At 39.4% G+C, this 14698-nt stretch overlaps 1 protein-coding gene across 1 annotated transcript in view; it reads right to left on the reverse strand.

Annotated features, from left to right (window-relative positions):
• CHRDL2 (chordin like 2) overlaps positions 1 to 13690 on the reverse strand; it is an 87538-nt gene extending 73848 nt beyond the window's left edge. The window contains exon 1 of the mRNA XM_066588366.1: positions 13584 to 13690. Within this exon, the coding sequence (XP_066444463.1) occupies positions 13584 to 13674 (91 nt within the window). The 5' untranslated portion in view covers positions 13675 to 13690. The remainder of the gene's footprint in view (positions 1 to 13583) is intronic.
• Positions 13691 to 14698: the final 1008 nt, after the last annotated feature.

Consider the following 14698-nt stretch of genomic DNA (forward strand, 5'->3'; position numbering starts at 1 on the left):
TATATCGTAAAACTTTTATTATTTTTTTTATGATAGTAGGGAGAGAAAACGCATCAATTCTGCCATAGATGTTTTTTGTTTTTTTTACAGCGTTACTCATGCAGCATAAATTACACACTCCATTTTTTCTGCGGGTCAGTACGGTTACAACGATACCAAAATTCTTATTTTTTTTTAGGTTTTTCCACTTTTCTGCAATAAAAAACCTTTTTTTGGAATTTTTTTTTTTCTAAATCGCTGCTTTTAAAGTCCTGTAACTTTTTAATTTTTCCTCTGTGAGGGCTTATTTTTTGCGATACGAGCTGTAGTTTTTAGTGGTACCATTTTGGGGTATATATGGCTTTTTTGATCACTTTTATTGCGTTTTTTTGGGAGGCAAAATTCTAAAAATTTTGCATTTTGCCTCAGTTTTCTAGCATTTTATTTTTACGCTTTTTGCCGCGCAGGATGAAAAACGCATTCAACTCATTGTACGCATCGTTACAGACATGACGATACTAAATATGTGGGATTTTTTTTCATGCTAATATGAGAAAAAGCCCAGAAAAGGTTTTTTTTTTCTTTTTTTTTTTTTTACATTTTTTTTTTTTGTACATTATTTTGATCTTTTTTTTACACCATACCAGCTCTGATCGCTATAATAAAGCATTGCAGCAAGTACCCCGCTGCCATGACGTACCCTTAAGTCATATGGAGTGAAGGGGATAAACAGACGAAAGTGAGCGAATCATTATGTGTGAAAGTGAAAATATGCTCATTTGTCGTTAGCAGTCTTTAAGCTGACTTTTTTTGTCAGTTTATACGGCCTCGTTAGCCCTCGCTGGCTTCTCATGTTGTATGGAAACTTCCCATAGGAAGCGCTGAGCGGGGAGATGAGGAGCCGAGCGACCAGCAAGTCTTTCAGTGTGAAAGCACTACACAAGCGCCAACGGCCTTAGCGGTGACATCAGAGATCGTGCAGTCACTGAAAAGACTGTTGGCCGTGTAAAAGGGGCTTTACTGATACAAGAGGGAAGGCATATAAACCGCTTATCCCCCAACATGCAGACCGCCAGACTGCTAAATGGAGGAGCAAGTAATGGCCCATTTACACGCAAAGATAATCATTCAAAAGATAGGTCTTGAGCAATTGTTTTGCATAAACTGCTAATTGACACTAATGTCCATTAGCAGCTTATCACCTTCATTTGCATGAGCCTCCTGCAGCTGTATGCAGAGAACAGCAGGTGGTCTGTTCTCTTCTCTGCATTCAGCTCCTTTGTTCTGCAAGGGGCTGAATACAATATAAGCAGCACCTCCCATGGAGAATACAGCACCTTGGACAGTAAAAACAGCATGCGGTCTGTGTTATCTTCTCTCAGTCTGAAAGATGGATTTTATGCTCACCTAAAAATCATCGAAGAGTGAAAGATTAGAAAGTTTACACACAACGATTATCGCTCAAACGATGGCTTTTGAGTGAATTTTGAGTGATAATCATTGCATGGAAATGGGCCTTAACACATGTGAAGGACACTGATGAAACAACCACTCACAAACCCTCCTTAATATTGAGGGGGGCTCCAGCTTCGTGTTTATTCCTGCACAGAAGACTAGATACAGGGTGCCAAGCCACATGGTACATGTAGTGCACCATGCAGGCTTACAACCTATTATTGACTCCAGATTTGAATCCAGCAGGTTGCCCTGCAGCTCCCTCCCACAGGTGAACCATACTGGCAGCGGCACCCTGGGCTCCCCCGGCAAACAAAACCACACTGCAGGTTATTCATAAATACTGATAAATGCGCGGTTTTAGCTGATACTTTGGCCAAAATACGTGAGCCCACAACCCACGTCACGGGTCCTCGATTATTGTGGGTCCCTACACTAACATAAGTTAAAAATCACAGAAAGGGAAACATCAAACAGACAAAAAAAAAATCACAGAACGCGGCCATATACATACAGACACAATAGGGCAGGCGTATACACCACTTATCCCCCAACATGCAGACAGCCAGACTGATGAAACAGCCACCCAGATGTAATGCAGGTTTCCATTCACTGACAGCATCTTGAAAAGAATGATGAACTAAAGCAAAAAGTCTACTTGAAAGTTGCAGAATGATTAAAGAGGTTGAAAGTGATTATTTATCCCCAGGATAGGGGCCAGCTTACTGATCCGCAGGGTCTGGTGTACTAGAATGAATGGAGCGCTGGTCAAACATGCGCTCTGATGTTCCATTCATTGCAATGGGACTACTGGACATAACTGATTTTAAGTAGTTGGTTATCTCTGGAGGTCTCATTGCCATTCTGCTTCGTTCATTCCTGGAGACCCTGTAGTCCGGATCAGTGGGGGTCCCAGCAGTTAGAACCCCGGGCAAACAGGAAGGTTTCCCCTATCCTTTGGATTATGGATTACTTGCTTTCATAGAACAACCCCTTTAAGGTTAATTTACTCTATACTCGATACCGGCCCTTTAAATACATCACCTTCCCCCATTGTTTACCAGGAATAATTTGCGGATCTGCGGCACGGGAGAAGATAAGTGACGTCTCCTCCAGAATCTCCGACCCTTCCTCGTGGAAGAATGTCAGGTCTGAGCGCAGCAGCTGGGACGGCTCGGCTTTTGGAAGCAGCTGGTACGGCCAACGCTGCACTGAGGCAAATGGGTTAAAGCAGGTGTTACCATTAGTAGGAGATTTACATGGGAATGACAGCCGAGCTGGAACCGACCGCGCCGCGATTAACGCACAAGAGAACTCAGTCGAAGAAAACCCTGCAGCGCTGACCCCCAACCCACCACAGTGCTGACCCCAGAAATACCCCACAGTGCTGACCCCAGAAATACCCCACAGTGCTGACCCCAGAAATACCCCACAGTGCTGACCCCCAACTCTTTACAGTACTGAACCTGGCCCAAGAAATACCCCACAGTGCTGACCCCCAACCCACCACAGTGCTGACCCCAGAAATACCCCACAGCGCTGACCCCCAACCCACCAGTGCTGACCCCAGAAATACCCTACTGTGCTGACCCCCAACCCACCACAGTGCTGACCCCAGAAATACCCCACAGCGCTGACCCCCAACTCTTTACAGTACTGACCCCAGAAATACCCCACAGTGCTGACCCCAGAAATACCCCACAGTGCTGACCCTCAACCCTTTACAGTACTGAACCTGGCCCCAGAAATACCCCACAGTGCTGACCCCCAACCCACCACAGTGCTGACCCCAGAAATACCCTACCGTGCTGACTCCCAACTCTTTACAGTACTGAACCTGGCCCCTGAAATACCCCACAGCGCTGACCCTCAAGCCACCACAGTGCTGACCCCAGAAATACCCCACAGTGCTGACCCCCAACCCACCACAGTGCTGACCCCAGAAATACCCCACAGTGCTGACCCCCAACCCACCACAGTGCTGACCCCAGAAATACCCCACAGTGCTGACCCCAGAAATACCCTACTGTGTTGACCCCCAACTCTTTACAGTACTGAACCTGGCCCAAGAAATACCCCACAGTGCTGACCCCAGAAATACCCCACAGTGCTGACCCCCAACCCTTTACAGTACTGAACCTGGCCCCTGAAATACCCCACAGTGCTGACCCCCAGCCCTTCATTGTGCTGAATGTAGTCCCAGAAATACCCCACAGTGCTGACCCCTGTTCTCAGAGACACCCCACAGTGCTGAACCCAGCCCCAGAAATACAACATTGCCCACTGGCCCAAGAAATATCCCACACCACTGGCCCTTGGCTCCAGAAACAGCTCACAGCTTTGACCCCCGGCCCCACAGGGCTATCCCTGGCTGCAGAAGGACCCCACAGTGCTGACATTCAACCGCGGAATTACCCCATTGCGCTGCCTCCTGGTGCTGACCACTGATGTACACACAGGACACATTACTGGGAGCTTCCGGCCCGATGTAAGTGAATCACTAGCTCACTATTACTCCTCACTATTTTCCTCATCTCTGCTTGCTGTCAGTGAATGACGACAATTATTTACATCCAGATGCTAGAAGGTTGAGGATCTGTTATACTTGTTTCCAGTCTAGACAACCTCCAATGAACTAAACATCCTGGACTCCAGACTGATACATGTCAGCTGCACTGATACACTGTAACAACACTACATGTTATATCACTGATTGCTTCAGAAGAGTCGGTGATTCGGGGATTATTCTGATGGACAGATTGGAGTCAGGAAGCAAGGAATTTTTTTCCCTTAAATGGGAAAAATTCGCTCCTACCTCATTGGGTTTTTTGCCTTCCTCTGGATCAACATTATGGGTAATGGGCGGAACTATCTATCTCATATCTATCTATATCTCTCCCATATCTATCTATCTACCTCATATCTATCTATCTATCTATCTATCAATCAATCTATCTCATATCTATTGATCTATCACATATCTATCTTATATCTATCCATCTCATCTCTATCTATCTCCTATCTATCCATGTCATATCTATCTATCTATCTATCTATCTATCTATCTATCTCCTATCTATCTATCTCCTATCTATCTATCTCCTATCTATCCATCTCATATCTATCTCTTATATCTAGCTATCTCATATCTATTGATCTATCTTATGTCTATCCATTTTATCTCTATCTATCTCTCGTCTATCCATCTCATATCTATCCAACTCATATCTCTCTATCTCATATCTATCTATCTATTTATCTTATATATATCTATCTACCCCATATCTATCTATCTTAGGTCTATCTATCCATCTCATATCTATCTAACTCATATCTATCCATCTATCTCAAATCTATCTATCTATCTATCCTATATATATCTATCAATCTTATACCTATCTATCTATCCCATATCTATCTATCCTATGTCTATCTATTTATCCCATATCTATCACATATCTATGTATCTCATCTCTATCCATCTCATATCTATCTAACTCATATCTATCCAACTCATATCTATCCAACTCATATCTATTTATCTATCTCATATCTATCTATCTTATGTCTATCTATCATATGCCTATCTATCCATCTCCTATCTATCCATCTCATATCTATCTAACTCATATCTATCCATTTCATATCTATCTCAAATCTATCTATCTTATATCTATCAATCGTATATCTATCTATCCCATATCTATCCATCTTATATCTACATATCTATCCATCTCATATTTATCCATGTCATATCTATCCATCTATCTTTCCTATATCTATCTATCCCATATCTATCTATCTATCTATCGTATATCTATCCATCTGACATCCATCTATCTCATGTCTATTTAACTCATATCATTCCATATCTATCTACCCATCTCATATCTATCTATCTTATATCTATCTCCTATCTATCAATCTCCTATCCATCTCATATCTATCTATCCATGCATCTCACATCTATCCAACTCATATCTAGCTATCTATCTAATATCTATCCCATATCTATCTTATGTCTATCTATCCAATATCTATCTATATATCTATCTATCTCATATCCATCTAACTCATATCAATCCATATCTATCTATCCATCTCAAATCTATCTATCTTATATCTATCTATCTATCTTTCATATTTATCGATCTATCTCATATCTATCAAACTCATATCTATCTATCTATTCCATATCTATCTATCTCATATCTATATATTATCTATCTATCTATCTATCTGTATATCTATCTCATATCTATCTATCTATCTATCTTTTTATATATATCTCATATCTATCTATCCATCCATCAAATATCTATCTCAAATCTATCTATCTATCTTATATCTATCTATCAATATTATATCTATCTATCCATCCATCTCATATCTATCTAACTCATATCTATCTATCTCAAATCTATCTCTTATATCTAGCTATCTATCTCATATCTATTGATCTATCACATATCTATCTTATATCTATCTATCCATCTTATGTCTATCACTCTCATCTCTATCTATCTCTCGTCTAGCCATCTCATATCTATCCAACTCATATCTCTCTATCTCATATCTATCTATCTATCTATCTCAAATCTATCTATCTCAAATCTATCTATCTATCTATCTATCTATCTATCCCATATCTATCTATCCTATGTCTATCTATTTATCCCATATCTATCTTATATCTATCTATGTTATGTCTATCCATCTCATCTCTATCTATCTCATATTTATCCATCTCATCTCTATCTATCTCATATTTATCCATCTCATATCTATCTAACTCATATCTATCCAACTCATATCTATCCACCTCATATCTATCCAACTCATATCTATCCAACTCATATCTATCCAACTCACATCTATCCAACTCACATCTATCCAACTCATATCTATTTATCTGTCTCATATCTATCTTATATCTATCTATCAATCTTATATCTATCTATCAATCTTATATCTATCTAGCCCATATCTATCTATCCTATGTCTATCTATCTATCCCATATCTATCCATCCCCTATCTATCCATCCCATATCTATCCATCCCATATCTATCCATCCCATATCTATCCCTCTCATATCTATCCATCTCATATCTATCCATCTCATATCTATCTATCTCATATCTATCTATCTATCTTTCCTATATCTATCTATCCCATATCTATCTATCTATCTATCTATCGTATATCTATCCATCTGATATCCATCTATCTCATGTCTATCTAACTCATATCAATCCATATTTATCTATCCATCTCATATCTATCTATCTTATATCTATCTCCTATCTATCAATCTCCTATCCATCTCATATCTATCTATCCATCTCATATCTACCTATCTATGCATCTCACATCTATCCAACTCATATCTAGCTATCTATCTAATATCTATCCCATATCTATCTTATGTCTATCTATACATCTTATATCTATCCATCTCATATCAATCCATATCTATCTATCCATCTCATATCTATCTATCTTATATCTATATCCTATCTATCCATCTCAAATCTATCTATCTTATGTCTATCTATCTCTCATATTTATCGATCTATCTCATATCTATCAAACTCATATCTATCTATCTCTTATCTATCTCATATATATATATATATATCTCATATCTATCTATCTCCTATCTCTCTCTATCTCCTACCTATCTATCTCATATCTATCTACCTATCTCTCTATCTATCTATCCATTTCATATCTATCTATCTATCTATCTATCTATCTATCTCTTATCTAGCTATCTAATATCTCTCTCTCATTACACTGGACAACAAATATGCGCTTTGAAATTTTCTCAAAATCATTAAACTACCCTAATTTTGGGGTTGATAAAAACACAAATATGACATTAGATTTTGTTTATTAGCTCAGTTTTTTTAGATATTTTATATACTAGTCTCAAATCAAAATACTAAAAATCTGCTTTGAAGGTCTTTTTTTTCTCAAAATAACTAAAATACCCTAATTTTGGGTCGAGGTAAATAATGTGACATTATCCTTTGTTTAGTAGGCCTAACTCTGGTTTTAAAGTAGAAATATGCAAAAAATGTGGAAAAAAGGTTCTCAGCACTCAGTCGATCGGGATAGAGGTATTGAGCGCAAGTAGCGCCTTTCCGTTTATTTTGTCTCTTATTTTGTCGCATTTTTAAGCATATTGATATAAGATAAATGTTTTTATCCAGCCAATCATCATGTAACTCAGGAATTAATTGCTCTGGTTTACATCCTGGATATTTTTTCATTCATTCTAACCTTCTTTATTATACCTTCATATAAAATGGTAATAACATTATTTTTTTTGTCTATTAAATAGTTATTTATCACTCTAATTATTTCCTCTGTGACGCTTCTCTAGGTGCGTTATGCATTAAAATAGCAATGAAACTAATTTATTGTCTGCCCAACCGGTATTTATTATGAATCGCACTTCTATTGAATGCAAGTATTATTGTGTCTGTCCTTCTATTGTCCTGCTCCTCATATCTGTCATTCTGTATCTGCCTCTATACCGGTCACTATCTTTTTGGATTTGTATTATATTTCCGCATATTCCTTTCTATTTTCCCTTCACTCTGACAATGACTATTGTATAATGTATAATGTGTCCCCAGCAGGCACTGAAGGAGAGGCTTGCGGGACTCAAAATGTGGATATGTGCAGGTGTTATAAATAAGCAGAGACGTTTGGCAGAATCCATCGCATGTCATTATATACGTCTTTAGGTCGTGCTTTATACCCATTTTTAAAATCATTTTGGCATTTGCTCTCTAAACGTTTACTCCGTTGGCTGTGACGGGACTTGGGGTCGGCTGCACCTATTATATATAGGGATTTTTCTCTTTATTCAAAAATTTCAATGCGCTACACTTCAAAAAGAGTACATTGTCCTCAGTTGCCTTTTCCATTATTTGCTTCAATTGCTCCATCATTCCTTTACTATTCTGTTCACTATATCCATCTATCGGTCTATCCCATATCTATCTATCTATCTCATATCTATCTATCTATCCCATATCTATCTATCTATCTATCTATCTATCTCATATCTCTCTATCTCCTATCTATCTCCTATCTATCTCCTATCTATCTATCTATCTATCTCATATCTATCTATCTATCTATCTCCTATCTATCTATCTATCTATCTATCTATCTCATATCTATCGATCTATCCCATATTTATCTATCTATTTATCTCATATCTATCTAATATCTCTCTCTCTCTTATATCCATTATCTGTCTCTCTCATTTCTGTCTATCAGTATCTAGCTTACTATGTATCTCACATCTATCCTATATCTATCAATCTAACTCATATCTATCTACTCGACTACCACATATCTACCTATACTTATCAATATTTATTAACTATCTCATATCTATCTCACATCTATCAATATATTTATCTATCTCATATCTATCAATCTATATCTCATATCTTTTTATCTATTAAATTATATCTTTCAAATCTCATATCTATCAATCAATTTACCTCATATCTGTCTATCGATCTATCTAATATCTATATATTTATCTTTCAATCTATATCCATCTCATATATATCTATTTATCTATATATACCTGTGCATCTATCTATATCATATCTATTACTCAATCTACCTCATATCTATCCATCTATATATTTATTTATCTCTCCATTTCGCTATCTATTTTATATATATAATAATATCTATCTCATATCTATGTACCAATCTATCATCTATCTTTTACTTATCTATTTCATATCTATTCTACATCTCTCTATCAATCAAACTATTTCATATCTACCAATCTGCTACATAAAGATTATCTTATAGCTATCAATCTACCTCCTATCTATCTGTTCATCTTGCTCATATCATTCTATCTCTCACATCTATCAATATCTATCTACATGCATCTATCGGTCTATCATATCTCTCTCATAATTTTCAATATGTATCTAGCAATCTACCTATCAATGTGTTCATCTATCTCATATGTTTATCTCATATCTATGTACCAAACTAGCATCTATATCTCTTATCTATCCCACATCTATCTATTAATCAATCTTATATCTATCTATCTATATTTACCTAATTTACCTAGATAGCTGTCTATCTCTTATCTTTGTCTCTCATTTCTAGAAACATCTACATATTTAACTGTCTACCTCAAATCAATCAATCAATCAATCAATCTATCTCATAAATAAGTGTTCATCTTTCTCGTATCTATCTAGCTAATGTTATATCTATTAATACCTATCTGTTGCATATCTATCAATCCTATCTATTCATTGGGGGGGGGGGCTTCCTCTGGATCAACAAGGCGAGGTGAAAACAGGCTGAACTAGATGGGATTTGTCTCTGTTTAGCCTAACACACTTTGTTACTATATCTATCAACTTAATTTAGTCCTAACTAGATTGCCTGTAGTTTCACAGTCCTGTGGGGCATATCAAAATCTGTCAATCTATCTCATATCTCTATCAATCCATATATACCTATCTATATCCTATCTATCTCATATCTATCAATCTATCTAACAAGCTATCGTATACCTAGCCATCTAACTCATATTTATCTATCTAATCTATATCATATCCATCTATATCATATCTATTCATCCATCTACCTCATATCTAACAATATATATCTCATATCTAGCTCACATCGATTGATATCTACCTATCTCATATCTATCAATATCTATATATTTATCTGTCGATCTTATATGTATCTATCTATCAATCCATCTTCTATCAATATTTACCTATCCATCTCATATCTATCAATCTACCTCATATCTATTCATCTATCTAAATCTATCTCATATCCATCATCTATATCTCTCTTATCTATCTCTATCTCATATATATCAATCAAACTATATCATATCTAACAATCTACCTGATAAAGGGTAAATATTGATAAATAGATATGAGATAGACAGATAAATATTGATAGATAGATCTTTCAAATTCTTACCAATCTCATATTAACAACTATACATTTATCTGTAGATCTGCTATATAGAGATTATTATATCATATCTAGCAATCTACCTCCTATCTATCTGTTCATCTTCCTCATATCTAGCTCTCACATTTATCAATATCTATCGGTCTATCTCATATCTCACTCTTATATCTATCAAAATGTATCTATCAATCTATCTGTTCATCTACCTCATATCTATCTTTCTATGTTATAGCTATTAATCTTTATTAATTACATATCTATCAATATCTATATATTTATTTGTATTTCATATCTATCTATTTAATATCTATATCTAATATCTATCTACCTATCTATCTATCTCTCTCCTATCTCTCTATCATCTATCTGTCTACCTCATATCTATCTATCTCATATCTATCTATCTATCTATCTCATATCTATCTATCTATCTATCTATCTATCTCCTATCTATCTCATATCTATCTATCTATCTATCTATCTATCTATCTATCTATCTCCTATCTATCTATCTCATATCTATCTATCTCATATCTATCTATCTATCTATCTATCTATCTATCTCCTATCTATCTCCTTATCTATCTATCTCCTATCTATCTATCTATCTCTTATCTATCTCCTATCTATCTATCTATCTATCTATCTCATATCTATCTATCTATCCCATATCTATCTATCTATCTATCTATCTATCTATCTATCTATCTATCTATCTATCTCCTATCTATCTATCTATCCCATATCTATCTATCCATCTATCTATCTATCTATCTATCTATCTATCTATCTATCTATCTATCCCATATCTATCTATCTCATATCTATCTATCTATCTATCTATCTATCTATCTATCTCATATCCATCTATCTATCTATCTCATATCTATCTATTTATTCATCTATCTCCTATTTATCTATCTTAGTCCTGACTAGATTGCCTGTAGTTTCACAATTCTTGCAGTGTCTCTACAAGCTGCATCTCTTAAATTATACCCCCTTTAAGAGCCCATGAGGAGGTGCATCAGTCAGTGAATGTTGTTCATGTTCATTAACCCCTCGCTTGTTGGACACCACAGTGTTTTACACCCGTCCACCATGTTGTATCTATGACAGACTGTAACATAATAATATAATCTAGTACACCCGTCATGAAGATGACATCACAACCAGGGAAAATAACTGTCTTAAAGGGGACACCATAATGGGATGTTCCCTGCTCAGTAACCTCCTCCATAACCTGGACCACCCTCATATAGCAAGCTTGGCCATACATCCTAATGGCCGTCATGTAGCACCACATTTCCCCTGCGGGGTCCGCTGCAATACTGATAAAATTATACTCAGGAATTGCTATTTAGAAATATAAACCATTTGATGTGAGCCTCACTGCGATCCACGGGCGGACGGCACCAATAGTCAACGACTAGAACTATCATGTACCTGGACAAGAATAGCTCTTTCCCACAATTCCTGCTTATCGGCCATATCCCTCCTCCCGCACCGCGCAGATAACACTGACATTATACAGCTTGTTCCATCCCACCCACCATGGAGAGAAAGTAGTGGAACCACCTCTCACATGGACCACACAGCGTCTGTGCCGGAGCCAGATACTAGAGCCTGTGCCGGAGCCAGATACTAGAGCCTGACACTGCGCAACGTACTGCAGGGCGCATCGCAGCATAGGGGCCCGGGGCCCCCCAACATACGGCTGAGAGTGTAAAATATGGAACATGTGTGTGTGTATGATTTCATAGCTCCTGACGGAAGTACAAATGTAGCAGAGCCGAAGTTGTCTGATAGCTCAGAGCGATAGCACCCTGTGCTAGTGGCGGTGTTACAGAGGTCTGCAGGTGTGAGACGCCTCACGCTCATAAAGCCTTTACACTTACCGACACCTGAAGATTTACTAACACCTTCTCTCGTACTTCTAGACTCTTCTCAGTTATTTCCTGACTCTCCGCTCTCACTTGTGTCCTCACAGTTTATACTCATGTCTCCCTTGCACACTGATTTACACCTTTTTACTTGCGCTGCAACCTGCTTCCCTCCTTTCCATTCCCTGACCATTTCTGCTACTTCACCTCTCATTGGAGTATAGATTGCACCCGGCCGTGCTCACACTCACCTCTCACACTCACTTCATGTCCACACTGAGCAGAGTCACTTACTGTTTCCACCCGACTACAGATATCCCCAGCAGCCTGGCTGTCACACGGGTCACACAGTATCTGCACACGCATCGCCGCTACATTCCCAATCATTTCTCTCTGACCGGCCTTCGCTCTACACTTGTCTCTCGCACACGGAGGGTCTTACATTCACATCACACTCACTCATCGCTTGCAGACTTGCTGTCATCTCACACTCATGTCTTGCTGTCATCTCACACTCATGTCTTGCTGTCATCTCACACTCATGTCTCACGGACATATAATGCACTTTTATCTCTATACACCCAGAATGTACTTGCACGTCTGTTATCACATCACACTCACCTCTTGCACTCACATCACACTCACTCATCACTTGCACTCACATCACACTCACCCCTTGCACTCACATCACACTCACTCATCACTTGCACTCACATCACACTCACCCCTTGCACTCACATCACACTCACTCATCACTTGCACTCACATCACACTCACCTCTTGCACTCACATCACACTCACTCATCACTTGCACTCACATCACACTCATCACTTGCACACTGTTAGCTTAAAATCTTACATCCACATTACACTACTGTAACTCACCTCTTGCACACTTACTTTACACCCATCTCTTGCACACTTGCCTTACTTTCACCTCTTGCACACCTGCCTTACACCCACCTCTTGCACACTTACTTTACACCCATGTCTTGCACTTACCTTACACCCACCTCTTGCCTTACATTCATCTCTTGCACACTTACCTTACACCCACCTCTTGCACACTTGCCTTACACCCACCTCTTGCCTTACATTCATCTCTTGCACACTTACCTTACACCCACCTCTTGCCTTACATTCATCTCTTGCACACTTACCTTACACCCACCTCTTGCACACTTACCTTACACCCACCTCTTGCACACTTACACCCATCTCTTGCACACTTGCAGTCATCTCACCCTCGCACACCGCGGGTACTCACGGGGTCGGGCTCTGGCCGGCGTGCTCCGGGTCATGCAGAGCAGGGACAGCGCTCCCAGGAGCAGGGTGAGCTCTCTGCCTGCGGGGGACATGTCTCCAGGTGCGGGACTCTCTGCCTGCTGCCTCCAGAGCGCTCACCCCCGGCTATAAGAGCTGCAGCCAGCGGGACACGGCGACGTCAGGCAGCTCATCCTGCACAGCGCGGACGGCGCCCCCTGCAGGACACAGCGGGAACTGCTGGACACAGCAAGACCCTGCAACACACAGACAGCGACCGCGGGACCACAAGCTCCAGCATAAACTGGAGGTCAGTGCACTCAGGTGGTGTGGAACTACAAGACCCAGCAGGACCCCATCATTTATAACAGCAAGTCTGAACTACAAGACCCAGCAACCCCTGGGATCAATACTCCATCATATACACCAGGGACTCTGAACTACCACACCCAGCAATCGCTGGGAGCAAGACCCCCATCATATATAACAGGGGCCCTGAACTACAAGACCCAGCAATCAATGGGATCAGCCCATCAGATACACAGGAGACCTGAACTACAAGCCCCAGCACTTCACCCAGGCAGCATGACCCCCATTATATATAACAGGGACCCTGAACTACAAGACCCAGCAATCCCTGGGAGCATCAGACCATCAGATACACAGGAGACCTGAACTACAAGACCCAGCAATGCCTGGGAGCAAGACCCCCAACATATAAAGCAGGGACCCTGAACTACAAGACCCAGCAATCAATGGGATCAGCCCATCAGATATACAGGAGACCTGAACTACAAGCCCCAGCACTTCACCCAGGCAGCATAACCCCCATTATATATAACAGTGACCCTGAACTACAAGACCCAGTAACCCCTAGAGCAAGACCCCCATCATATATACCAGGGACCCTGAACTACAAGACCCCAGCAATCGCTGGGAGCAAGACCCCCATCATATATACCAGGGACCCTAAACTACAAGACCCAGCAATCCCTGGCCAGATCCCATCATATATAACAGGGACCCTGAACTACAAGACCCAGCAATCCCTGGCAAGATCCCATCATATATAACAGGGACCCTGAACTACAAGACCCAGCAATCCCTGGAAAGATCCCA

The sequence above is a fragment of the Eleutherodactylus coqui genome, chromosome 1, assembly GCF_035609145.1.
Source record: "Eleutherodactylus coqui strain aEleCoq1 chromosome 1, aEleCoq1.hap1, whole genome shotgun sequence".
In the NCBI taxonomy this organism is placed as follows: Eukaryota; Metazoa; Chordata; class Amphibia; order Anura; family Eleutherodactylidae; genus Eleutherodactylus; species Eleutherodactylus coqui.